The 27,798-nt window shown below is 41.0% G+C and overlaps 1 protein-coding gene across 1 annotated transcript in view; it reads left to right on the plus strand.

Moving 5' to 3' along the window:
* NTRK2 (neurotrophic receptor tyrosine kinase 2) overlaps window positions 1–27,798 on the plus strand; it is a gene marked incomplete at both ends in the record, with an annotated part of 205,460 nt that overhangs the window by 98,687 nt on the left and 78,975 nt on the right. Inside the window, one exon of the mRNA XM_082335628.1 lies at window positions 23,803–23,991. Coding sequence (XP_082191754.1) covers window positions 23,803–23,991 — 189 coding nt within the window. The remainder of the gene's footprint in view (window positions 1–23,802; window positions 23,992–27,798) is intronic.

Raw genomic sequence — 27,798 nt, forward strand, 5'->3', positions numbered from 1 at the left:
ATGGATTGGGCAGCTAAGTATTTTGTTCATGTTCATTGCAAAAGAAAACCCCAGAAGCTTACCGGAAGGTTTTTGGTACTTTCCGCTTCTTCCTCATTGTTCTCTCTGGCTTCTTCTCTTCCTTCCAGTTTTCAGTGGTTCTGTCTTTCCTTCTCTTCTGTTCTTGAGAGAGTTCAACATCCTCCTTTGTGAGCTGTGGTCAGCTCTCTTCTCCATAGGGTACAAATGTGCAGGGTGTCTGAATCTCCTTTTGAAGGGCTATGCTGTCATTATGTGATGGCATAAAGTATTCCAGATTATCATCTAGGCCCACATTTTGCCAGAGTTTGTCATCTGATCTCCACAGCAAGAGTTCATGGATGGTTGGAAGTACTGAGAACTATAAATACAGCATTATAGGGAGCACAGAGAACATTGGTACTGTGCATTTCACATATTTCACAGCCCATTTCATTGTCGCACTTCCATGGGAACGTGTATCTCCAAACTTTGGAAGCTGTCTCCCATTTGTTCTGTTTTTCTTTTGTATGTACGAATTAAATGTGCTGTGAAAATAGAAAATGATGCATTAATTGGAAATAAATATAGCTGTTTAGTTGCACAAGCATGTAGACTGTATGGTCGAACTTGTAGAAGATGTTACTGTCTTTTAATCAAACCTCAAGGTTAACTGGTTAACTTAGTTTCATCAAAAAAAGATAGACTGAAAGAGCCCACAGTAGAGTGTGTATTGTTTTGATATGGACATGCCATATCGTTCTGATTTTAATAGCATCCTTCCATGATCAGCTATATTTTTGCAGCTGCAAGAGCATGGTGGATAAACACATGTGTCCTGGCCTGGAGCAAAGTTGCAGGCAGTGTAGAGCCAAACTGCTCTCATTTTGAAGACGGCAATTCCCCCATAGTCCCTAGAGGCAGCAACTCACAGCAGTGTTACTAAGCAGATTATGTCTTAATATAGGAGGAAACTCCCCTCATCGCATACGCATTTTCACTGTAACTTTGTTCCTTGGCTGGAATGACAAGAGCAACCATATAGGATTTCAGGGAACTATCTGATATCCAAGCAAGTAGAGGGTGAAGTCATGGCCTTCTTGTGATGGCTTTAATTTTTCCTTGATGTCAGCAGTGTAGGGCTCACTCCTCAGGCATGTCGACAAAACAGGAAAAGAAATCCTGATTTTTTCCTGAGATTTTTTTTAACACGGCTATTTCATTGATGTTACTGGTTTTACTAGTGTGAGAGCAGAATTGGGCTGCCATGCCACTGCACAAACCAGAGTCTTTCGCAAATATATTTGAAGTGTCTTCCACCGCCATTCAGAGCCCTGTGTTCCTTGGTCTTTCTTGGATTTCAGATTCAGCTTAAAAATAGGAAGAGAGTAATTCTGTTGGTATTGAACCATAGAACTTAAGCATTCTTTACTAAAATCTCTTTTTCACATGTTGAAAAAAGTAATATTCTAAATCATAGTACAAAAATGCCTTCTACCATAGCATCACATTATAAAAAAAGTTTGCTGTAATCCATCAGCAAGCCATGAGTCTTTTCTCTCTCTCTCCTCTCTAATTCTTCATGCTGAAACTGTTTTATATTTCTTGTAAATAACAGACAGTCACTGTTTTTATTCCCAAGTACTACCATAAGAGTTTGGACAATCTATACTTAGAAAAAAATGTACTTGATGAACTTACTTTTAACAGGCCAATAAAGTTTTATAATTCATTATCATTGTGTCTTTCACTCTCTGTAAATTGATCACATCTAGTATTTCATTGGTAATTGTGCAGTGCATTGGAAAGTTTGTGAATCTCGGAGTTCCTCACCTGTTATCTGTTGTTATAAATGTGCTTATTGTTCCTTTTGTTTTCTGATGAACAGTGAGATTCAACTCCTTAATTATATTTTTATAGCATCTTGAATGGTTACCCTATTTAAAAACACCTTCTGCCCCCCCCCCCAACTGTTTGCCATAGTTTTATTTCTATATAATTAAATGTATTTGTGTTTAACTTGTACATTCAGTCAGGTGTCTGTGTATTCAGATCAAGTGACTACATATTCAGCTGTTGGCCATAAGACAGAAAGTTTTACATGTTAGGCCATGCTTCATCTACTCAGAACTTAAAGTAGAAAAAGTTGGTTGATTGAATACTCAAGTAAGCAGTGCTGATTTTCCAAACTATTTTGAGGAAACATCAGTGCTGTGATTTGAAGGATGTGTTTCGCTTTGGGACTTCTGTTTGTTGGCCTGGACCATCTGAATTTCCTGACAGACCTAATGAACAGAGTACACAAGAATGTTGAAATGGTTATGTCACAGTTTAAGCCCAAGTTTTTCCCTTTTTTGCTTTTTACTAGGGCATGTCATATTTTCCCATTTATTTGATTGCTGTATTTGGACTATAGCAGATGTGGATATTGTGTTACATGTTCTTTTTCTTCTGAAATGTTTGGTCACATTTTTCTCATCTGGGAGCTCAGTGCATCTCTGAGCATTGTACCAAATCTGTTATGTATGCCTGTAGGGAATTTTGATTTTTTCACCTATTGGCACAATTGTGATGTCATGTAGTATATTTTACATGTATGCTTTTTTATCATCATCCATGTAAAATATGCTTTTGGAACTAATTTGATGTATCCTCATCATCTGGAAGAAACAGGCTCGATGTAAAGGTCCATTTTTTTTCTAAGAGAAGCTCTCAATAAGACTTGCTATTACAGGTAAATTGTGATATTGATTATGCTGGTAGATAGAATTATTTTAAAGAAAGTATTTAAACAATAGGAAATATTAGATTCATGCAAATGCTTTACCAAGTAGAAGAACATATTGAAATTGTGATGTATTGGATATTTTTTTGAGTGGTAGAAAGCTTGTTACTGAAATACTCTACATAGGGTTTGCAGCCTCAGCAGACCCAGAAGTTACTATCTAGGGAAAACAACCAAAAAATGAAGCTCAGTAAAGGCAAGAGTGAAAATAGCCATTTACACTGCCCAGGAAACTAGGAAGTCAACAGGATAAGAAGTAACATAAAGTCTTAATGTTCTTGATAATCCAAATTAGTGTAAAAATGCAAACAAGGGTTCATTTTTTAATGAACATGAGTTGTAACTTGACAGCATTCTTGTAGAAGTAAAGTCTTTATTTTGTTCTTTTAAACAAGAAAAAAAATACAAACAGCATGCATTGGATATTTGTATCTTGAGAAATTGTTATTGCCATCTACTTTCTCCATTAATGTACTCTAAGAATAGAAAGTTAATTTCATAGGTTAGTTTATAATTCTATTACTATTTTAAAAGTAAAATGAATCTAAAGATCACCTTTCAAGTCGAGTAATTGATGTTTCTTCCTATGTTATGTTAGTAATCAGGCTCTAAAGCAAAAACAGAGCACATAATAAGCAATTCTTTGTGTATTGCAGTTTTATGAGAATGGTTGCAAAAAGTCACAAAATTCTGGCTTCTGATATTTAGATAATTCTATTGAAAGACCTTTTTGGCAATGTGTTTTACCTGTAAAAAACAAATATAGTTCGCAGGTTTCTAAACCAAGTGTTCTCTAGCTAGTTTGTTGAAGGTGACAGATACTTTAGATTTAAATGTTAATGTTTTGTTTGGCTTCTGAGTTACTATCCCAAGCTCTAGGGACTTTCATCAGAGCAGAGTTAACAATAAAGGAGCTAGATGTCATTAAGGTCTATAAACAGAGAATGGAGTTTCAACCAAAATAATCCCCTCAAAACATAAAACTGAAGTTCATAGTGTGTGATAAAAGACAAAAGCGGGTAAAGAGAATAGAAAGGTGCATTTGAAAGATAGCTGGAAATGAGTTTGGATTAGAGTTCTTGTTTGGTGCACAAGTTGATACTTCGTTTAACATGAACAGCTTGCTCTGGTAGTTGGAAACCAGTAATTTAAAAACCACTTGTTTGTTTTATTTATGCAATTTGCTTTTCTACTGTAGTTTCCAATTCATAGTTTATTCCCATTATGCCATTCTTACGATGCTGTTATTGTGTCTGTATTTTTCATTGTAGTGAACTTCAAGTATAGTTCCCTAATACATTGCAACTGTAATCAGTAAAATCCCAAACAGTGTCTTGGAATAAGTTAAAATATGAACATGGCAGTGTCTTTTATACCTGCATTTACTCTTGCCACGTAGAAGCGCTGTGCTATTTCCACGTCCAGAAGAAGCAGAGTATACAACTGGCTGTTCTAGCCGTGACACCTTCCCAACAGAGCTGATAGCCAAGAGGAAAATATGCAAGTGTGTGTTGGGAACTACGTATCGATGACACCACAGATCCTATTTCCTCAGTAACTCTTAACAGCTAATAATAGGTATGAGAAGTTAGAGAACAGAAAGTGGTGAAACTCTGGAGCCAGATGGGCAATTGGTTGTGTGGTTTCTTGATGACTAGTGTGATCCCACTGAAGAGTCACCACATTTTCCCCTGAAAGGGTTTTAGCGCAATTTCAGTGTCTACAGTACTGAAGTCAATGATGCCTCAGGAATGGATGCGTCATCCCTGGCTCAGGGATTGTGATCCAAGAAAACAGCTACTTCTATATAAACCTTTGTCCGAGGGCTGAGTAACGTTTCTTTCAGTTTGTTGTCAGCTTGTGCTGGCTTCTTGTAATGTCTTTACTTCAGCAGACATCCTGGCATAGACCTTGCTACCTAAACCAGAATTCCCCTTTCTTTTTTCTAAAGATGCATGCCATGTAACCAATTTTAATGCTTCCTCATGAGATCTAGCATGATGCTGAGGTCAGAGCTTACAAATTAGCTCACACTTTTCTGCCCCAGATGGTCCCAGAGTGAAGGTCAATAGGACTAGCCATGTCAGAGATTCCTGGTGCACTTGTACCTAATTAATGCATAGTCATGAGAAAAGTTGGTTCACTTCTGTGAAATGTCTTAAGACTCCTAGGAAGAATCCAAGGGCTGTATGTACCTGTACAGATTAACTACTAGAATTAGAACAAAATGTGACGTCTCGATAAGTCTGTGCTTTGTAGAAGAAAACATTTACATAAGAATCCCATGTTCATTCAGATTCGAAACAGTGTATGTTGCCTTAAACATGACAGACAAAAGTTAATCTAAGAGTATCAGTGTTGGCTTCCTCATGGTAAGCCCTGCTCATTGGCTCTTCTGTTAATGTCAGGTGATTAGATGAAAGACCTAGGAAGTTAGTTTCTCTCTTAGTTTTATCTTTTATAAGCCAAAAGTAATTTTTTGGCAGTCTGCGGTACTACCTCTGTGTTGTAATATAGCTGTCTGCCTGTCTTGATGAAGTCTCTCTTCTGGGTACCAAGTAGCCCAGGGATAGCTATCTCAGTCTCTGTTGGGTCTTGTGAAGGCTTCTGCCACACAAGCAGTGACTTTATGTTATTAATAATTGCTCAGCTGTCTCATTTTTCAATGCACATAATGTTTTTAAAATACAACCCAAATCATCAACTCTGCATTTGTTTGCTTATGAGAGTATGAATCAAAATCAGGTAAGTTGACTGTGAAGTGCCTGAGGATTTCCTTTCTCCAGTAACCACCAGGCATTTGAGGTATGGTTTTTGAAGCAGAACGCGCAGAGACCAGCTTTCTACTTGCTGTGTGGTATAACAGGTTACCTTTTCCCGTATGTCAGCATTGCTTTTCCCTTGGGAGTTGGCATAATCTCTTTCCAGGTACAGAGTCACACTTTATCACTCTTCATCATTGTGTTAAAAAAAGCGTGAAGGGCCACGTGCCTCTTCAAGAGGAAGGCAAAGATTTATCATAACTGCTTTTCCTTTCTAAAGAGGATGCCAAGTTTCCATTCCCTGCTGCTACTTCACACTTCGTTGGAATCCAAATGTATATATAATCCTGTTGCTGTCGAACTCGACTACCCTGGGAGCCAGGTGAGGTTGTTGCCTGTTGTTAGGAGGTGATGGCGTTGCCTCTGGGGGCAGTTGTTCCTAACAGTGGGGCTTTAACATTTTTTGCTCCTGGGTTCTGGTCTGAACCTTGTTCCTGGTGAGAGCGGCTGTAACCACTAGTGATTTGTAGATGGCCCACATGATAGCAGTTTGATTGGTGATTGCCAGGGGACAGATACTTGTGCCAGGAAAGGGCAGCCTTTGGCAGACGAAGCAGAGAGGCTGAGGATTGATGGCAGAGAGGCTGAGTTATCCTGTCATCAGTCTAATTACAAAGGGTTTGATCATCTCTAGGAGGGGACTGGAAATTCTGAAAAACTTCTGATGTTTTTTTCCCCATTTGGAGACATGCAGGTCTTGCTTAGGGTGCCATAAATCAGGCTACCTAAGATTTATTTGTTTAATACAGAATATAAATGTAATTTTAACTCACTACATTCATAAGGAATTCCATATGCATGTTGCAGGATGCACAGAGTCTGTGCAGATGCTTGCCTGGTTACACCAGAGCCCTGGCTCTGACCCCAGATAGAGCACAGCACTGTATTCCCCTATAAAATAAATCAGTGCTATTTATTTGTCTGATTTTTTTGTCATCACTGCAGTTACGGACAGGAGAAATCATGCATGCGTGTGTGGTCCTGCCTGGAGTCACATCCTTCTCTTACTCAAGTAATTTTATCTGCTTCAGGATTTTAGGGAGGGCTGTTAGTGTGCCACATTAAATTGTCCCTGAGTAATGTGTAACTGCTTTCTTTAGCATTCTGAAACTTTTTGTCATTGCTACCTACACATCGCAATTGCAAGTGCACAGCTTGTGCAGCCTGATTCTCCCATGTCTTTCCTTGCATTGTGTTTATATTTATGCCATGTGACTGTAAAATGCTAACAGATCAGTCTGTCCAGCAGTGAATGTATCTGCTTGGGATGCAAAACCATAAGGAACTCAAAATCAGTAGAGACTGAGAAAGGTGTGAGTCAGATCCTTTAACCAATTCACATCAGATAAGAGACCAACTTAAATATTTGCTATTTGTAAGTACTAGTACTCCCTACTATTTGGGAATGGTAAATTTTAAAGCTTGAAATTCACTGTCTGTGAACATTTGTAGGAGTAAACATCTTAGGTGTTGCCAGACATTTAACATAAAAAGGAAATGCCAACAAAATGAAGCAATGCAATTTTAATTCCAAAACTGTAAGGTTTTTGTGGTGTTTAATCCATAATAGCCAGATTCTATGTAAGATCTGTATTTATCTGTGGTTTCATTTTTTTCTACAAAATGATCTTTTAGGAGATTATGTAGGTGTAAAATAGTGCTATATATTACAGTTTTAGTCATGTGTTACTAACAGAGTGAATAAAGTAATCTGATTTTTTACTAGTAGTATTGAATGAGTTTATGTATGATATATACTTTTTGAAACTTGCTTTAGAACCTGAATCAGTTGAGTTTAAATCAACAGGGCTAGCTTATTTTAAATTCAGGACCCCAATGTCTTTATGCCGGTGTTTGAATCATTAGTACTGTATTGATCTTTATTTTGCAAGTGATGGTGGTCACTAAAGATATATTTTTTTCATTAAGTGTTATAAGAAATATCACTGGGTGTGAGTATTAGTTAATTTTTCAGCAATAATTTCTTGGCAATTTGAAATGAAATTGGTGCCAGATGGCATTGCTAATGATACAAAATGTCAGAAATCCGCTGTGATCATATTCTTGAAAATGAAGTTTCATTTTAAAAATGACATCTGTAGTGAGATCCTACGTTATTCTTGCTTTCTCATAAAAATTTAAGTGGGTGAGTAGCTCAGGACTTAATTTTTGCTTCATTTTGCAGGCTGGTTAGATAACTTAGCTGTTTCAAGTTGTCATATCTTCATTCCTTGGCTCTTGCTACCCCATCATGAAAACATGGAGAAATTGGCTGGTAAAGTAAGAAAAGTTGGTATTGTCTTAACAAACCAAATTGTAATGCCTCTGGAGACTGTATGGAAGAACAAAACCATCCCAGCCACTCAGTCGATGAACCGTGTACTTTTTTTAAATGAGTTTCTGTATCCGTCTAAGGTAACATGACCAAGTGGAGGGAGCAGCCAGCAAAACCCGAGGACGCCAAGGCAGTGCGGCGTCCCTTCCCTGCAGAGCCAGGTACCCCCCTAGGGATAACAGGCTCCTCTGGTTACCGGTGCGGTCCAGCCGCCCCCAGCAGAAGCCCAATGAAGCTGTTACATGTTGGCAGCTTCCCGACTTCTCTCTTCTGAGATGTTATCTCTGTGGCACAGAGCCCGGCCTAAAGCCTCCGGAAGGGGTGTGCACCCAGGCGTGCTCCCAGTGCTGGAACAGCACAGATACTGTGGATGTAGGTTTTTGTGATGATGAGTGTGCTGCACTGCCTCCAAATAGTGCTGTTTGCTAAGGATCCAGGCTTGCTTCTTTGCCCTTTTCCTGCTTCTTGCTGGGCCTTAAAAAGGAGGAGGGAAGGGAGATACTGCAGGAGGGATTCACTTCTGCTGGCTCCCAGCCCAGTGTTGAGCGCTCTCCAGCAAGCTGGCTTGTCCGCCTCGCATCCATCCCTCCTCTGCAAGTCCACGTGACTGCGTGACTGAAAGGTGAAAGACCAAAATCTTGCTAATTTTAATAACCCCAGCAGCACCGTAATGAAAACCTAGCTTCGTAGCTTTTACATTTCTGGTAGCATGCAGCAAATCATACTGTCTATAATCCTCTCCCTGGCAAAACTCCCAGTGACTTCAGTGGGAGTTTCCTCTGAGCATGACCAGAGTTGGACTTTCGGGTTTTTGTCCTATATTAATTTTTCAGCAAGAAAGAGAAATGGATTTTATAGATTTTCAGTTAAACATTAGGAAGACATGAAACTGTCATTCTCTATAATGTAGTGGTACAAATATGGGCAATTACCTTTTTGGCATTGCCTCTTGGGAGAAATACAGATCTATTACTTTAACCCATTCCTAACATAATTCATGTGCAGCCATATATTATAGATGCTGCCTTTCAGTGACAAAACTAAGTGCCACAGCAGCACCAGACTTCCTTTGCCAAAAAGGTTGTCATCATTCTTAACAGAAAGACAGCAGTCCGGATTCCACTGTCATTCATAAGGATTTTGCACCATTGTCAATTTAATAAATTACTCTTGGTTAATATTAAGATGAAGGGAATTAGACTGTCAATATTGCTGTTTCACTTTTTCTGTTCATAGGATTTCATGCTTCATGTTTGGTTTCACTCTTTCACCCTATCCACAAATTTGTTTTTCTCCACATTTTTGATGAACTAGCTAGTTGGGGCTTAGCACATTATTTTGGGTAAAAAAAAAGAAAAGAAAAACCTCATCTGGCAAAGTCAAGTGAGGTATAGAGAAGTCTTTGGGGGAAATGGATTCTTTCTATAGACTGTGAAAATGAAAAATTTTCAGTTTACTGAAATTATGGTATAAATATGGGGACTCCAGAGAATGAAATACTAAGTGATTATGTTCCTGCACTGAAGTCTGATTCCTGGTTATTTAGTATTGGTGTGTTTGAAATGAGGGTGTGCATTTTTTGCACATGTGGGAAGTGCACGTGTCTGCCTTTTGCAGTCTGGTGCTTTGAGACCTGTTTGTATGTGGCCATTGCAGACTCCAATTTTGAATCTAGTCCAGTGCAAGAGAGGATTGTGGCGGTGCATGGTTTGGTTTGTTTTGCAGTCTCTGAAGGCAAGACGACTATTTTTGCAGATCGACTCGGAGATACCCTAATTAGGGAAGTTGATATGGTCTTCTCCTTCAGTTGGTGCTAATGTTCTACACGTGCTCATTAGATTCATACAGAATTACAAATCCATTTTATTCTGCTCTGTAGTATTTGCTTCTAATGGTGGTCAGGAATAAGGCTATATTATCAGCTTCCTTTAGCAGTTCCTTTTTGAGAGTGTTTGATTTCCATGCAAATCTGTTCTGATAAATCTGTTGCTAAGAAACAGCCATGACTGAATTTTTGGTAAAAGAGGAAGTTACACTGAGAATAAATGAGTGTCACCCTAAAATACTTGAGTTTAACAAGTACTAATGCTATTTAATGTTAACATATAAATTACAACATCACAGGAGGCCATGTGGACAATTGGGAACTGAATTTTACAAGGTGATAGGAAGCTGTGGAATTATGAAATCCAGGGAGATGTTTGAAAAAGAGAGGATAGATAAGCCAGGTGGTCAAGACAGAATCAGTTAAGAAGACAGAGGCAAAACTTCTCTTGAAGGAAGAAGTGAGTAAATAAGCAGAGGAGGCAAATCAGAAAAAAAGCCAGGGGAGAATACTTGGTAAAGTATTCAGAAGTAGTAGAAGAAACAGAAGTAATTTATGAAAATATTATTTGCAGCATCCTGAAAAAAGAGAAATGCTGCTTTATTTAGATCCCTGCAGAATAGAAACAGTGCTGCTTCCAATATTTTAGCAAAACCTCATTGCGGTTTCGTGACCAGTTTTGTGACCAGTTTCACCATTAATGCATCCATTTTCAAATCTGCTGTAACAAAACTGTTAGAGCTTGGTTTGTAGTGTGGCCACCTCTGGGACAGCTGAGCTAGCTGGTACAGTGCAGATAGCTTTGGGTGTGGGGCATTTTCCTGCTTGTCATAGAGGCCGTTTCAAGGAAAGCTGCCAGGAGAGAGGTGACAGGAGGAATCTCCAGCAGATGAGGCATCATGTGGCAGGGAGGAGGAGGTGTCTGTAAATGACAGTAGAGGATCAACATCTAGAGGCAAGTCAGTCAGTTTGTGCAGCTAATCCCATAGCTTGTGAGTGATGCTGCTGGGACAGAAATTTGACATGTTGCCTTTCTATCCATGAGTGTCATTTGCTCCACTGCAGTAATTTTTAGATCTGCATGTGAAGAGGGTTTTGAGTATGTAAGGCTTCACTGCCTTAGGAATTGTGCTTGGGGAAAGAAGGGTGTTGTTCAGAAGCAATTCTGCATCTTTGATCTGAAGCTGTATTGTCAGGAATATTCCTGCAAACAGTTTATTCAGCTCACTCCCATCTCCAAAGGTGAATTGTTTTTTAAACAATGTCCCAAAAGACCTAAATGAGCATAATCCAGAAGTCTATAACCATGGAAATGGAAAGTGATTAGTGGAAAGCGATTGCTTTTCTTTTCTTTATGATTTCTTAGAGGTGCACAAAGCCACCAGATGCTAGAGTCTGTTGCTAAGGCTATTCCACATTGGAGAACATGGCAGATGCCTTGCCTGGGTGTAGAATCATAGAATCACAGAATGCTTTGGGACGGAGGAGACCTTTAAAGGTCACCTAGTCCACCCCCTCTGCAATGGGCAGGGACATCTTCAACTAGATCAGGTTGCTCAGAGCCCCACCAACCTGTCCTTGAATGTTTCCAAGGATGAGGCATCTACCACCTCTCTGGGCAACCTGTTCCAGTGTTTCACTACCCTCATTGTGAAAAATTTTTTCCTTGTGTTCAGTCTAAATCTACCTTCCTTTAATTTAAAACCATTACCCCTTGTCCTGTCGCAGCACGCCTTGCTAAAAAGACTATCCTCATCTTTTTTGTAGGCCCCCTTTAAGTACTGGAAGGCTGCAATAAGGCCTCCCTGCAGCCTTCTCTTCTCCAGGCTGAACAACCCCAGCTCTTTCAGCCTTTCCTCATAGCAGAGGTGTTCCATCCCTTTGATCATTTTTGTGCCCCTCATCTGGACCCTCTCCAACAGGTCCATGTCCTTCCTGTGCTGAGGACCCCAGAGCTGGATGCAGTGCTCCAGGTGGGGTCTCACCAGAGCAGAGTAGAGGGGCAGAATCACCTCCCTCGCCCTGCTGGCCACGCTTCTTTTGATGCAACCTGGGATACAGTTGGCTTTCTGAGCTGCAAGAGCACATTGCCGGCTCATGTCCAGCTTTTCATCTATCAGTACCCCCAAGTCCTTCTCCTCAGGGCTGCTCTAAATCCCTTCATCCCCAGCCTGTATTGATACCAGGGATTGCCCCAACCCAGGTGCAGGACCTTGCACTTGTCCTTGTTGAACCCCATGAGGTTCACACAGGCCCACTTCTCGAGCTTGTGCAGGACCCTCTGGATGGCATCCTGTCCCTCAGGCGTGTCGACTGCACCGCTCAGCTTGGTGTCATCTGCAAATTTGCTGAGGGTGCACTCAATCCCACTATGTCTTCGATGAAGATATTAAACAGCACTGGCCCCCGTATGGACCCTTGAGGGACACCACTCATCACTGATTTCCATCTGGACATCGAGTCATTGACCACTACCCTCTGGATGCGACCATCCAGCCAGTTTGCTATCCACTGAACAGTCCACCCATCAAATCCATATCCTTCCAGTTTAGAGAGAAGGATATTGTGGTGAACTGTGTCAAAGGGCTTACAGAAGTCCAGATAGATGACATCCATAGCTCTTCCCTTGTCCACTGATGTAATCACTCCATCATAGAAAGCCACTAGGTTGGTGAGGCAGGACTTGCCCTTGGCGAAGCCGTGCTGGCTGTCTCGAATCACCTCCCTGTTCCCCATGTGCCTTAGCATAGCTTCTAGGAGGATCTGTTCCATGATCTTCCCAGGCACAGAGGTGAGGCTGACAGGTTGGTAGTTCTCAAAGTCCTCCTTTCTACCCTTTTTAAAAATGGGTGCAATGTTTCCCTTTTTCTGGTCACTGGAGACTTCACCTGACTGCCATGACTTTTCAAGTATCATGGAGAGTGGTTTGGCAACTACATCAGCCAATTCCCTCAAGACTCTGGGATGCATCTCATCAGGACCCATAGACTTATGAGATGAACAAGAATTTCTAGTGACACATGATTGCTGAGCACCAGAAATCTTCCCAGAAGGAGGTTCTGGCCAGTCTCTTGCCAGCCAGCAAGGTTTTCTGAGCAGAGGCTGTGATCTCTGTTTGAAGGCCAGGGATGTGTATAGTTGCTGAGTACTCTAGGGACAGGGGCTGTAGAGAAAGCCACTGAAATGGCTGCTGTGGCAGAGACACACAAGGAATCAGTTTCACTGTTGCTGAGTAATCTAATATAAATTGGAATAAAATGTCAGGCATTGATGCTCAAGAAGGAAAGTAAGCTATCTCTTGCTTTGTGCTCACTGAGGGCCAGTTTTGGACAGCCTGTCTAATGTGCTGAAGCCTCCTGCCCTTCTAGCAGCCCTCTTCCAAAGGCCAGATACTGCCTCCCAAGCACATGCAAAATTTGGGCCATCAGGACCCAAAGCCTATTCACCCAAGCAGAGAGCGAACTACTTGACAAGAAATAGGTGGTGGGTGGAGTGTTAGTTCACCATCTTCCCATGTTCTCCTCTTCAGGTGTAGGTGGGCCTTTGAATTTTGTTTTTAAAACCTGTTTTCAAGGATGCAGAATGTTTGGAGATGAAGAGGAGACAGTCCAAGTCAGTGCAAGTTAAAGAAAGCTTTAGCTGGGCTACAAGATCATCTCAGTGAGAGCTGAGTAAACAGCAAAACCAGATTTCTGCAGATGTTGTTTACAATTTGAGTATGATGTTTGGGTTGATTGTGTGTAATCATTTAGTTTTGCTTCTTTGCAGATTGTCACATTTAAGGTTAGCTAGTGTGGCTGTAAATGAAAAATAAATTGAAAGCTATTATGCTAGAATGCTTGTTGAGAACAAATTCAGCGGTGTATTTCATTGTAGGACAGTGTTGACTTCATAATTCGTGCAGTTTGGGGGACCGGTAAGAATCTTCCACTCACAAAAAGTGAGAAATGATACAAGACTTTGTGTTATAGTGTCATGTAGTTAACACTTCCACTAATGAAGACTGCTCAGAAACAATTAGGGGGGAAAAACCCACTGAAATAAATTGTATGTAAAGAATGCAATTAAATAATGTGTGTTCTAGTATAATAACCCACTGTAGACTGTGGATTCATACATCACGGGTGTGCTGCTCACCTGACTAAACCTATCTTGATTCTGCAGCCTGGAAAAGTAACCTGCTAATGCATTGAAATGTATGTATTTTATTGATACATGCTATGTATTTGTTGAGCTACAGGCCTCATTCAGTTCTGAATAGACATAAATCAACATTTGAAGAACCCAAAGTGTTTTCCATAAGTCAAAGTCTTTTTGTCATTATGGAAGATTAGGGCTGAAAAGGGACCTGGGAGATTCTTCCATGTCCTAAGCCTGTATCAACTATACCTGTATCTTTTCCAATAGATATTTTCCTGATGTGGCTTCAAGATCCCCAGCAGTGGAGATTTCTGAGTCATGTATGAGCAGTTCAAGTGCCTGAGTGCCATCTTTCTTGATGTGCTTTTGTCATGCAACTTGTCATTCCTATCCAGCATAGGCATGAAATAAAGATTTTTCCCTTCCATTGAAAGGCTATCCTCATGTACCTCCTCAGACCTCTGTTTAGGATAAAAGAAATCCCAATTCTTCAGTTTTTCCTCAGGTCTCTGAGTATTTCTAGATTTTTCCATATCATGTTTTCTGCTGATTTGCTTGGCTGGGAGAGGCCTATAGATAGTATCTCTGTACTCCCAAGAAGTAACCGGGGAGGGTTTAAAGAAGGGAAGTATTTTCATTAGTAATGCCTTTTTTTAAAAAAAAGCACACAAGCAATAAATACAAGTTTAACATCAGGGAGCATGTCTCCGCAATCTAGCATATCTGCCGTATCATTTAACCATGTCTAACTAAACAGAATTTGGAAAATTATTCAAGTTGACTGCTCCAAATAGCTTTGCTGTTCTTTCAGATAAAGGCTGACTGCCAAAGCAGCATGGGGAAACTTGTGTTGCTTCTGTACACATTGTATTTATCTTCTAGGTGACAAGAGAACCTCATTCCCAGCCCTAGGAATGGGAATGCTAACACTTAGATTATTTATGAGAAGTGTGGGGGGAAGCGATTGTTAATTAAATATTTTTTAAATGAAATGAGAGGCAACAAGGATTTAATTTGGGGTGAATTATTCTTTTTTGCTTGATGCCAACAAGCGCATTCCAGCTGATCTTTTTTCTTATTGCGGTGATTTTTCACTGTAGTATATTTGAAGGATTGTAATTTTACCCATGTTTCCGAGATATCCAAACCTGCAGGTGGCTATAATGAATGGTCTTGGTGATCTATATTAAAAAAGATAAATCATTTTTTCTTTCCTTCTTTCACATTTTATGCTGCCTTGTATCCTAACTTCTCTGGCTCACATATTCGTATTGATTAATACACTACATCCCTGCTAGATTTTTGTCTCAGGTCTGTGTTTCATTTGACCACCAATAATGAGAGGCCATAAATCCCTCATTCTTTGTGATAGGGCACATCATCTGAGCTGCAGATACTGCAAACATGTCCATGAAGCAGTGGGCAGCTGTGTAGGCACCATTTACCCTACAGCTGAAGGAGGGCTCTAAGTCCTGAAGGGCTCTGTGGTTAGACAGCCAGGGCTGGCAGTCCCTCCCAGGTCCTGGTCATGACTTTGACAAAGATCCCACCCACAGTGCTGGGCAAATCAGCGAGCCATGCAGAGCTCCTCCTGTTGCCTCCAAATTCAGAATAACAGTAGCATGTGCCTTGCCAAGGATGAACTGTGGGGATTTACTGGTTATGGTGCTTAAGAGTTTGAAGATGTGTACCAGATTGCAGTTGTGAGACCTGTTATACAAATGCCTCCCATTCTGGCTGAAAGGAGAAAGAAATCTGCAACCTTTGTGCTGCAGGCTGAGGCTTCACTGATGGCATCCCTGGGGAGAGCTGGCCCTAGACTGAGGCCAGGACTGGGGGAGGTCACGCACCTCGAGTTCTGCACAGACAGTACTAGCAAAACCAGTATGTATTAGAGACCTCATCCTTTTTCCTACAAGGTTTTGCAGTGCTGCGAAGGAGGTTTCTTGGTGAACTGCCTTGCCAGTCCTAGACACCTGTTTTTTGTCCCTGCGTTTTTTGTCCCTGCGTCCTGTAGGTAGCATTGCTTTCAGGGAGTGACTTGCATTATGAAGGAGTCCCCTAGGTTATCATAGGGAGTCGTCCCTGTTTGGAAACGTCCCTTGCAGAAACTATGACCTCTGGAATGCTCTAGGCTTGTGTGTAAAGGGATGTGTGAATGCGTGCACACGGGGGAACATAGACGAGGTTGTAAGAAGAAAGGCAGCTGAAAGGAACTGACTGGGATTCTTTCACAATCACGCTCCAGAATAAAACTGAAGCAAGCAAATATGCAGCTGTGGCTCTTAGATTCAAAGCCACAACAAAAAGGCCTGATGAAATACTTGAGTGGCTAAAATCTGTGTGCAGTCATTTCAGTGGAAATTACCCAGATTGCATGTTTGTTACTCTCCAGAGGAGTTAGACATTTGAAATAAGTTTTCCAGCAAGAGGAACATGCATTTTAGGGGAAAGGCATTTAAGTCAGTGTGACTGACCTTTTGACACCTAGCAACACTGAAAATTTGGTACTGTGAAGCTGAATAACATATCTATTATTTCATTAGACTCAAAGGTATGCATTACTTAAATTATTCTACATAGGAAAGAAGATAATCCAGCACTGTAACTTATTTGCTCTGTATGAAAGCGATACAGTGATAACAATGCAGTTTAGTCTTCTTGTGAAGCTGCAACAAATAAGGAAAGGCAAAATATCCATTTTTCACATGAAAACAAAAGCAAACCACCTTGAATTCTTCATCACCCAAATGAAATGTTATGTCAAAGTGGTGGGGCTTCATCATGATTTTCAAACAAATATCTCCACTTCGTTTTGCAGTGGTTGTAAGTGAACAGACTCCTAAGGGCTGCTTCTTGAGTTTAAGTGTTTATTTTCAGCCACTTACTCCTGCAAGAGACCTCCAAGGACCCCCCCTCCTTCTGTTACTCAGGGATTCTTAGAAGAGCATGCTGACAGGCAACAGAGATATTTGTCTGCTGAGTGTGGGGACGTTCTCCAGCTCTCCGTTCTGGTTCCCCTGACTTCCTGGGAGCATGCTCTTGGATGGGAACCGAACTTCTTGGGCAGTGTCAGAAAGTTTTTCTCATCTCATATATCAAGAAGCAATAGAGTACAAGCTTAAACAAGCACTGGTAGGTGCAAATCAGTTAAACAGATTAATGATACCTGTCAGAAGATGTGAAATTATTTATCCTCTAAACACCCAAGCCTGGCAAGTCTCAGTTTTCTGAGTCAGAGACTTAATGTCTACAGTGTGGTTTTTGGCTCAGTGTGCTGCACTGGGATAGAAGGACATGCACTGTTTGAGCTGTGAAGAGCAGTGTGCTTCAGCAGGATGGACTTGGGTATAATGTTGCCTGGGGTGATGTTATTCTTGTGCTTTCTCCACCACAAACAAAGGAGGATTAACCCCATAATACTCATTTCGCAACTGAGTGTGACAGTGGCTATTGAGATGACTTCACTGAGGCTAAGACTAACAGCTGTTTTCTGAGGAGCTGGCAGGGATGGGGATATGAGACGAGAAGGGTTGGTTGGAAGGTGGGGAGAGGCAAGAAATGCTATTGCTCCACACAGCTGCACTGCTAAGAAAGTGTAGGAGCACCTTGCCTTGAGCTTTCCCTCATTAAAAGCATCAGCAGCTGCAAAACAAAGACCATTATTTTAATAAGCCCACTCTAGATTTGCAGAAGAATCTGACTTTACTTTGAACAGCTCCACCAAGCAAAGTGCGATTAAACTGGTTTCTCTTTGGGAAGGTTATTCAGCTGGCTTTGAATTTTTTTTCTTGTGTTCTATTTATGCCTTTTAATTCAATTCCCGGTATTCAGCATGCAGCATTTTAAGAGACCAATAATATAAAATGATGTTTCTATAATTGCATTACTTTCTATTATGCTGGGCTCTCTTATCCAGTCTAATAGAATTGCATAAACATGATTTGATATCACAGTTGCATACAGTTGTTGAACTTAGGAATGCAAAGGAATATTCAAAGTAAAGCTTATAGTACCTTAGTCAGAAAAAAAGTGTGCCAAGCCGTGATTGATGACTTGTCTTCCGGAGTGAGTGAAAGATAAGATAGTGATTCAAGAGTTAAGCTAAAAAGATGCCTGTTCTGGTAAGAAAGTTATCCTAGCTCAATAACAAGAAAAATTGAGTATCTGTTCTTGCTGAAGCATAAAACTTACCCTTTAATCATGCAGAAAAGAAAAACTTGGAATCTACAGAAAATATGGGAGTCTTATGGGAAAAGGAATCTTGTGTAATTGCTTTTTCGGAGCAAGGTATTTAACTAGTGAAAAAATACACCGTTCCCAAAACAATAAAGAGAGAAGGTTCAGTATGGCCTCAAAATTCATCAGAGGTGATGCTGACTGATGTGACGTGCACTCACTGTCCTGCTTTTCACTTGATGTTGTGCTATTACCATGTCCCAGCACAGACTGGTCCCTGTTCCCAGAGGAAGTAAGAAGAGCCAATGCTAGTGCAAGGTCATTTGAGAAATCTTCCTAGCAGTCAACGTCATTTTTCATGGAAGGAGCCGTGGTTATTAAGGCATCACTGCACAAAATCATCTCTATAAACAATCCTCTTTACCTGAGCTGCCTTGTAACACTTGACTAAGCAGATGCATCCTTGTAATTACATAGCTCTAACCACAAAGCTAAAATGGGCTGGTTTTTTGGTAATTATTACTCCTATTGTTTGCCAGCGTGCCTGAGCCATTAGTAGTGACTTCAGGGATAATTGGAATGATGTGTGACGCCCAGAAGTGTGTTGCAAGGAGTATGCAGAATATCGTAGCCTCCAAGAGATCTTGTTAGAGCTTAGAGAGGAAACACGCAGAGTAGGTTGCCTATATCTGGGGTTGTTCAGTCTGGAGAAGAGGAGGCTGAAGAGAGACCTTATCGCTCTCTACAGCTACCTGAAAGGAGGTTGTAGCGAGGTGGGGGTCGGTCTCTTCTCCCAAGTAACAAGTGATAGGACAAGAGGAAATGGCCTCAAGCTGCGCCAGGGGAAGTTTAGGTTAGACATCAGGAAAAACTTCTTCACTGAAAGGGTGGTCAGGCACTGGAACAGGCTGCCCAGGGAAGTGGTTGAGTCTCCATCCCTGGATGTATTTAAAGGACGGATAGACGTGGTGCTGGAGGACATGGTATAGTGATGGACTTGGCAGTGCTAGGTTAATGGTTGGACTCGATGATCTTAAGGGTCTTTTCCAACCTTAACGATTCTATGATTCTGTGATCTTTGGCACAGTAGGCGGAGGGAGAAGTAGACGGACACAGGGCTCGTTTGTGACCATCTAAACTAAAGTTTGAGTATATGTGCTTGCAAAGCCACGCCAGGTGCAAACCAAACCTGTATGTTCTTTCTGATTCTACATTTGAGAGCCTCTCCTTTTTATTTTTTGCCTGAGCCTGCTTAGCTGAGTCATGCTATTATTCACTTTGGGAATCTTTCTGTACTTTGATAGACAGGAAGGTCATGTGGATTATTCCAGTGGCAGCCGGTAGTCAGAAGTGTTGCCACAGCCAACTACCTAAGTATTAGCAAAAGTCCTAAATAATGCAAAGTAAAACATAGCCCCAACAAATAGCACTGTAGATAGGTCTTCATAGCGTGCATGTTAAAACTGCATTAACTCTGATGGCAACAGGAGCAGCAGGAAAGGCTGTGTTTTATAATCATGAAACTTTCTCGTGGCCAGAAATAGCAGCACACCTTGAAAATAGTTAGCTTTATTACATTTTATTTCTAAACCTAAGGAAACTCACATTTGTTGGCACCACCAAGGTCAAGGACAGTGCAGAGATGCACTTTTCAAGAGGTAGCACAGAAGTGGGTTATATTTCAGGGAGGGGTGCTGGCACTAGTGAAGGTATACCATGACCCCACCCCAGCAGTATTTGGTTGTCTCCACTTTTCTGTGGCATGTGCAGTAAGAGAAGTTTGCTGTTTCTGCCTGTCCCCATAGCATGTGCCAAAGATCATTCACATACTAGGTGTGGAAGGTATTTATTATAGCTTTTCAGTTTCAAATGTAATTGGTTTTCTTACATGTCACCACTTTTTCAGAGAGATGCTGTTTTTCATACACAAAAGGGTTTTTTCTTGGGCCTAGGTGATGGAGAATGGACAGGTTTTTAGCTCAACATCAAAGAGAGGAGAAATTCAGCCCTGCAGTGTATAGCTTCTGTGTTTCTTCTCCAAGGCAGGCTACCATTTCTCATCTGGCTCCAGCTTCTATCTTCTTAAGATAAGAAATATGATCTAAAAATGAAATCAAGTGAAGATGTTGGGCAGCTCATTTGAAAGTGGAGAAGGCCTCTGGAGTTTTCTTAAAAGCTCAACCTGACTGTGAGTCAGCTACTGGCAATAGCTAATGGCTATTGACAACCCATGAGTTTCACTCCCACCAATGACGTTTTGTCTAAAATTTTCAAATTTCAAGTGTGAAACCAACAACAGATTTTATAAAAAACAGAATCAGTAATAGGTGACTGAGTGTAATTATCATACTCATTCTGCTTTGACAAATAATTCAGTGACCCCATTTTATCTGGTTGAAACCACACTTTAAGGCACTTTAAGAAATTACCCTTCAATTTGAGCTCAGTGCATATTCAGAAAAGGGCAACTCTAGCTTCTTGTCAGCACAGGTGATGGCCTCATCTTGCATCCCGGAAAATGGTTTTGCATTACTAGAATATCAGTCATAGCCAGCTGCAGTGCTGGCCTGTAATTGTAATGTGGCTTAGTGCATTTAGAAAATGAAATGTAACTTTATGGTAAGTGGATAGTCTGGCAAATAAGCAAGTGTGGAAACAGTATGTACCAGTTTGCTCACGTTGATGAAAAGGTCCCGGCAAAGGGGAAGTTTGAAAGGATGTGAACTCAACTGCCTCTGATACACAAAAATTTCCATCTGCTGAGTTCTCATTGTCTTAATTAGAGAAGAAATATACAGGAAATACGATTTTTGAACGTAAACAACTCCTTCCGAAGACCGTTGCATGAGCTCATTACTTGCTAATAAGTAAGAGGGATCACTAAGTGACATAGCACAAAGTTCTCAGAGTTGAATTTTTCTTAAACTGGTTCATACTGACAGGAATTGCTTTGGAAAGCACTTCCTTTTCCAGGTTTTCCTCGCCTACATCAGACAGTTGAATATACTTGGAGCCTGCTTCATACCACACAGAAGACTAGTTTTTACCAGTTAGCCTGAGTAAATAGATTTACAAAACAATTGTCTACTTTTCACCTGCAGCACTTTGAGTTTTATACTGATTGAAAAAACAGTTCACCGTACCATATTGGGTCTTCGAGCAGTGCAGAAATGATTTGATGAACAGAATGAGTTTCTATTCATTATCCCACTTTAACATCTAGAAATGTGTAATGGTCACTTTTCCTTGCTATCACCGCATGTGTGGTAGAAGCAAACAATGACAAAAGAGCCTCCTCCTGTGCAGCAGAGAACAGCAGGGCTGAAAAAGACTTAGAGACATGTCTCTATTAAATTACAGAGCCAAGAGAATTTTCCCATTAGCTGTAAGAGAAGGGATTTGACCCTCATAGTATTTTCCCAAGAAAATGTGTATTTGTCAGCCTGCTTTTTGGAGCCATTGGCTTGACATTCAGAAAGTTTAGAGACGTAAGAATGATGTCTAGAAAAAATTGAATGCAGTTTTAAATGGGTTTGCACTCTAATGCAACTGCACACAACTCTCAAGCACCTGAAAAATGTGTTGTGACTTCACGTAAGTATCTTGTGTGCCATCTGAGGTACCCTTTCCCACAGTTTGTTAGGCTCTGCACTTCATTAGAGAAATCTTCACCAAAACTCTTAATCCTGGCAGCTTTCCTAGTAGAATCAATCTTTTGAGGATCTGGGTGATCAGTAATGACAAAACCAGCCTTGGTATTAGTATTTCACTTGATAAATTGCAGAGATCTAGGCTTCACTTAACATTTGTCAACAGTGACTTTCCAGTGAAGTGCAAGGTATTTGAAAAATTACCTCTAATGTTTCAGGCTAGGGGGGGAAGTACTTTTTCAAACTATGAGAACATTTCCCTCATGCACCATTAAACCAACTGGGGAGAAAAGAAAGCAGGAAAGGGGTGGGAGTAGACTTGAGTCTCTGAAGGTAGGGCTGAATAGCCACATGCCAGATTATTTAAGTTTTATTCCTGTGAGCCATGCCATGTAATGATAAAGTGTTTTTGTTAACGATAGAGTGAGCCACAAAAGAGTAGGAGTTTCTTTTCTTTAAAGCTGCCATTTCTTGGCTGCCGTGTCTGGGACTGTCCTAGTTCTCATCTTGTTCCTTAATTGTGTGTGTGCTATGCTGGATCCCGCCCATCTTCCCTCACGTCCTCAGTGATGTGTCTACAGGACCTGCTGCTGGTCCCTATCCCCTCTCTGCATCCCCCGTCTCTCCTGCAGACGCAGATGCCATCTGTCTGGTGCGTTACTCATCTCTGTCTTGCCTCTGCACTGTTCTTTCTGTCCAAGCTAAAACTCAGTCTGGGGCTCCAGCATTTTGCGACTGGTGACTTGGAGTAAACACAGCTTTTCATCATCCTCAAGGTCATCTCTGCTGCCCCCTTCTTTGGGGGGACATTCACCCCACCTGTCACTGCTGCCTGCGGGCTAAATTCAGGTGTCATCTGAGGATGCCATTCCAGGATAGGCACTTCCAGAGGGCAATTTTTTCCATCTGTTTCTAGCATCGTCTTTTGATTGTTAGAATTAGAAGATATGAATGCCACCCCAAAAACACTGGTTAACATGAATGGAGAGTGAAGAACATGAATGGAGAATGAAGAACATGAATGGAGAATGAAGTGAAATGTGACATGTGTGATCTCTGCTGGCTCTTCAGTGGGGAGATCAGGCAAAATGTTGCTGCTAAGTGGTGATTCTGGTTTTCTTTGAATACTGGCTGTAAACTGGAAGACATAATGTGGAATTTAAATGACAGGGTTAGATGGCAAGAGTTCAAATGTTACCTGCGCTGATCTTGCTGTTAGATCAAAGGCCTGTGTAGCTCACAGAAGTGGGACACTGTGCTAAGCAGGATTTTTTTACCCATTTACAAGGTTTTATCTCCGTGGCACTTTTCGTTAAAAATATAAAGCACAGTATGAAAACAAAACAAAAACTGTCACTGAATTACTGATAAAAATAAACCTCTTCTGGAAGGTGACCAGACTCAGGTATGGATGGGGGAGCCAGTGGGATGTTCACCTGGGCTGGATGAGCCCCTCTGCAGTGACCTCAGATTTTGCAGTGGGGTGGGATGTGTCTTTCCCGCTACTCTTCTCAATGTCTGCTCCACCCCATCTGTGACTGTTCAGATTGTCCCCTGGATTTTGGCTCTCAACTGTGTTGTCTTCCAGAAATTACCAGCTTCCCACATCAGGATGAGCTCATTTCCTCTGTGTCTTTTGTCTTGTTATAATGCCACAACAAAGGGAGGGCAGGCACTCCCTGAATGTGTGGCAATTTCTAAGTTGGGCATAAGGTAAAAAAGTTAATGTGTGTATTTCATAGCTTATTTCTGAGAATGACAGAAGGAGTTCAACAAATTTGGAGGTCTCTCCCAGTGACAGCATATGGTGGACCCTGATTTATTTAGTCTAGGCAATCTACCCGTATAAAAATTTGCTTCACATTCCAACTCCTAATGGAAAAAACCCACTGTTCTTCACCTGCACCCAGACATATAAAATTCCTGAGGTAAGGTCAACACAGCACACAAAGAGAGCTGTTGATTATGGGGATGGAGGGCAAACTGGTCCAAAAAAAAAAAAAAAGGAATCGTCTGAGGGAAGGGAACCATGTGCTGAGTTACAGGAAAATCTTTGTTTCTAACTCTAGGTCCTTCTTCAGTTATCAGCAATGACGATGATTCAGCCAGTCCCCTCCACCACATCTCAAATGGCAGTAATACTCCATCTTCTTCTGAGGGGGGTCCTGATGCAGTCATCATTGGGATGACGAAGATTCCTGTCATCGAAAATCCCCAGTATTTTGGAATTACCAACAGTCAGCTCAAGCCAGACACCTGTAAGTACAAACAACTGTGTGTTTCAGTCATTCATTTTACCTGTGCAAGTGCTGGGGCTCCTTAACAGAGCTAGCAGAACAAAATGCTCTAAATTCCTGGGAGTGGAAGAGTGGGATTAAAATGTATGCAATCTGTTAAAGGTACATGGGATGAACCGCTTTACGTCTGTCAAAGCCAAATTCAGCCCTTGTGATGAGTCAAGGAAGTCAACAGTGTGACGCTCAAAGCCCAATCCATATTCCATCAAAGTCACTGGTAGCCTTTCCATTGATTTCAGTGGTCTTTGGCCGGTCCTGTGCACTGAATATGTTCTTGGGAGAAAACAAATCCTGGGTCAGAAGCAGAAGTCAGTATTGTTACATAACGTGCTGCTTTTAAATTGATCGTATTGGCAATGAACATAACCTAACTTTGAAATCTGAGTATTTGTAAAGTTATAAGAATGATAAGGGTTAAAACTTCAATTCTTTTAATTTCATTGTATAATTCAACCTCTACAGCTGGAAAAGATGTTGAATATTTAAAAGTAGAGCAGAAGGTTGCATGACGAACAATAAATGTCACATACAAATTCTTTCATGTTCAGTTAGAAGCAGGTGAAATGTGAAAAAATGTGAAGAGTTAAACATAATTAACTATGAATAGTTAAAAAAGAGTATCCCTAACCTCAGATGCTACTCTTCCAGCCTAGTAACAGTTTTAGAATTGGACATGTGAAATGTTGAGTTTCGAAAACCAGTAATTAGCATTGCAGCAGATAACTGAAAAATACCTAAAGGATATTGTGATTAATAGTAACTGCAGTGCTTACCATTTTTAACCAGTACCTTAAGGTCTTTAGGTGTTTCAGAGAAGGTTGTTCCTGCCTCTTTTTTCCTCTTTTTTTGTGTGTGAATGTACATACATTTCTGAAGTGTTACTGGAAGTCTGAACTGTTTCTCAGGGAAGTCCAGTATTCCAGTACAGCTGGTGAGCATTGGGCTTGCAATTAAGGGACACTGCATCCTATCTGTATCCTGCCCCGAATTATATCACTTCATAGCACAAACTGTAGTCTAGGGGCTTACTGCCAAGGCCAGAAACCTTTGCCTCCAACTTTGCAAAGCTTAAATGCCGTAATAGGAATCTTTCTTGACCTGTGCACGAGGGCATGCATGCAGACATGTATGCATGATTTCTAAGGTTGCAAAGACTGATGCTGGACTACCTGCGTATCTTGTGACTATTAATGCTCGTCTACATCTAGATTGCTGCACTAAGCACAATCCACAGAAGGATATTCCTGCATCTCAACAGAAGGTCTTTTTCTGCCTTTTTATTGTACATCCCTGATGTTCGCTCTTACCATAGCTTTTTTGTGTGGCACTGTTTTGTGGTTAGAAATGTCCCATTATCTCTTTTATCAGAGGATATTTGAATAAACTGGCCTAGCATATGCAGTGGGATGCGTAACACTGAATTGCTGATACTTGATCAGCACAAGGAAAATGTTATACAGATGCATTCTGATTAGAACATTAATTTCTGTGAAGAATAGAAGCCTCTAGGGAATCAGAAATGGGCAACATGCCCACTAGAGCTCTCTAATGTTATATAAAAGGCCATGCTTTTAAATATGAGGCTACTGTACCTCCGTTCCCAGCTGCATTAGACGACATTATAATTGTTTAAATAAACATCAGTGACTACAGAGTATTTAACTTACAGCGTTAATGTTGAAACAACATACATGCTGTTCTGGGGAAAAACCCAAACTGTACCAAAACACAGAATTCTCTCACATTTACTAAGCTGCACATTAAGTACAGACGCATTAAATCACGGCTGACTAGTGCTAAGTAGGTCCTGATCCTAAAAATACGTAAGTCTCTGTTTGGTTTTGTGTGCTGCAATGAAACCCACATGGTGTCAGGGAAATTAATCACAGTACATGAAGTTCAGTTTATGCATAAACGCTTGCAGGATGCGGCTCAAGACTTTGCTATGGTGCTCTGGGGAGGTTTGTGGGGCTGATGCACTGCATTCTGCCACATCACCATGGTGGTCTCAGTCTTTGTGGTTTTATTGCTTTAGCAAAGAGAATCAGGTAAACTGTGGCAGTGTATAAACCAAGGCAGATTTCTCCTACTACACTGAGCATCCGTCCAATAAAGAGTGTAATTAAAATTGTCTCAGACAAGAATGGTCTTCCCAGAAATAATTTCATGTATGCTCTCTTTCCGTCTATCTCACTCGCTTGTTATTACAGAGCTGCACATGTCCTTTCTTAACCTGCCAACCTCCTCCTGATGTGTATATCTGGTATTATAAACCTCTAAGCTAAGTAGCTCTCATACCTTTTTCCTGTTTACAATAATGCCAGCTCCAGATGTCATCTGGTTTCTCATCTCCAGCAAGATAATTAACATTTATGTTTATTTCCTATCTGATCTAAGTTCCATTGTCTGCTAGCATGAAACACAGCAGTCACTGACAGTCATGCTGGAAAAGATTCTTACGTATTTAGTGTATGTTGGTCTGCAGAGGGAAGTGAGACTTAGAGCTAGGTGAAACTGTACGCAGATCGTATTGCAGTTTTCAGAGAAGTTGAAGGAGTACGTCTGCTGAGTAGCAAGTGGAGTTTCTTTTTTGTTATCTACTTAAGCCATATTGTGACTTCTCTACAGATAACCATTTCTGAATACAGTGTATCAAGCTCCATTGCAAAGTATTAGAAGTGTATGTGTTTAAAAGAAAATTAAAAAGTTGATTGCTATCAATTTAGTTTGAAATTCCATCACTGTATCAGTAAACTGGTGCTTTGGCTACTGAATAATTAAATCCCAAAGAGTGATGGCTTCTAAAGAGTCAGTCTCAGTCTAAAAGTTATAGCCCTTTCCTCCTCTTGAGAGACAGCTTTCAAGGTGGGAAAAGCAAACTGATGAAGACCAAAGATCCATCGACTTGAAGGGTCAGGTTTCAGTCATCACTCAGAAGGGCTGAATTTCTGTCCCAGGTTTCACAAATGCTGATGAGCACAAATGCTCACCTGTACCTTTAATTGTCATAACAGTAGAAAATTACTCTTCATCTTCCAACTGGGATTGGATGATATTTGCCACTCCAGCTGCTCATCAACTTAACTACCCATTTTCCTCGCCAGCAAACCCACTGATGCTTCTTCAGCACTCATCTGTCTGACACCCTATCCCAGCACTCCTGGCTTTTCCTTTCCCTGCTTTGTACCCTTGGTGGCTGCTGGCCGGTGGGCTCATCTGCCACTCCAATATCTTGAGTATTTCCGCCTTGAAAGTTTACAGTCTGTGGTGCACAGACATGTTTCAGACACATACCAGACTTCTTGGTTATTTTTTGTGTGAAATCAAAAGGTATTTCCTCTTTGGCAGTACTTGGCTAACAGTGACAACTCTAATTTCAGGTGTGTGAGAGAGAGTCCGCAGCCTGGACATCGTGAAATGCTCTTTGCCCTTAAGTCATGATAAACCAGGTTGTGCTGTATTAGCATCAGCCTGCAAACCTCTTGCCTGGCAATTACCAGCAGCGTTCAGTTGTTGCTGTTGAAAATTGGGCCATAACTTTGTAGTGAAGTAACATCACCAGGTGCAGAAACCTTGCATGGATGGCAAACTTTGCAAAGATTTTTGCCCCCTAAAATCAACTGGACAATGTAGTATCTTGTGGGCATAGATGCTACCTATTGCTAGATGGTTAGCTTCACTAATCTTATAAGCTGTCACAGCCCCTAAGCTATTTGGTATTTTCATTAATACCATGAGATTTCAAAAATTAGTCTTCTACATCTCTGC

This window comes from Platalea leucorodia, assembly GCF_965183815.1.
Source record: "Platalea leucorodia genome assembly, chromosome: Z".
NCBI classification, from domain to species: Eukaryota; Metazoa; Chordata; class Aves; order Pelecaniformes; family Threskiornithidae; genus Platalea; species Platalea leucorodia.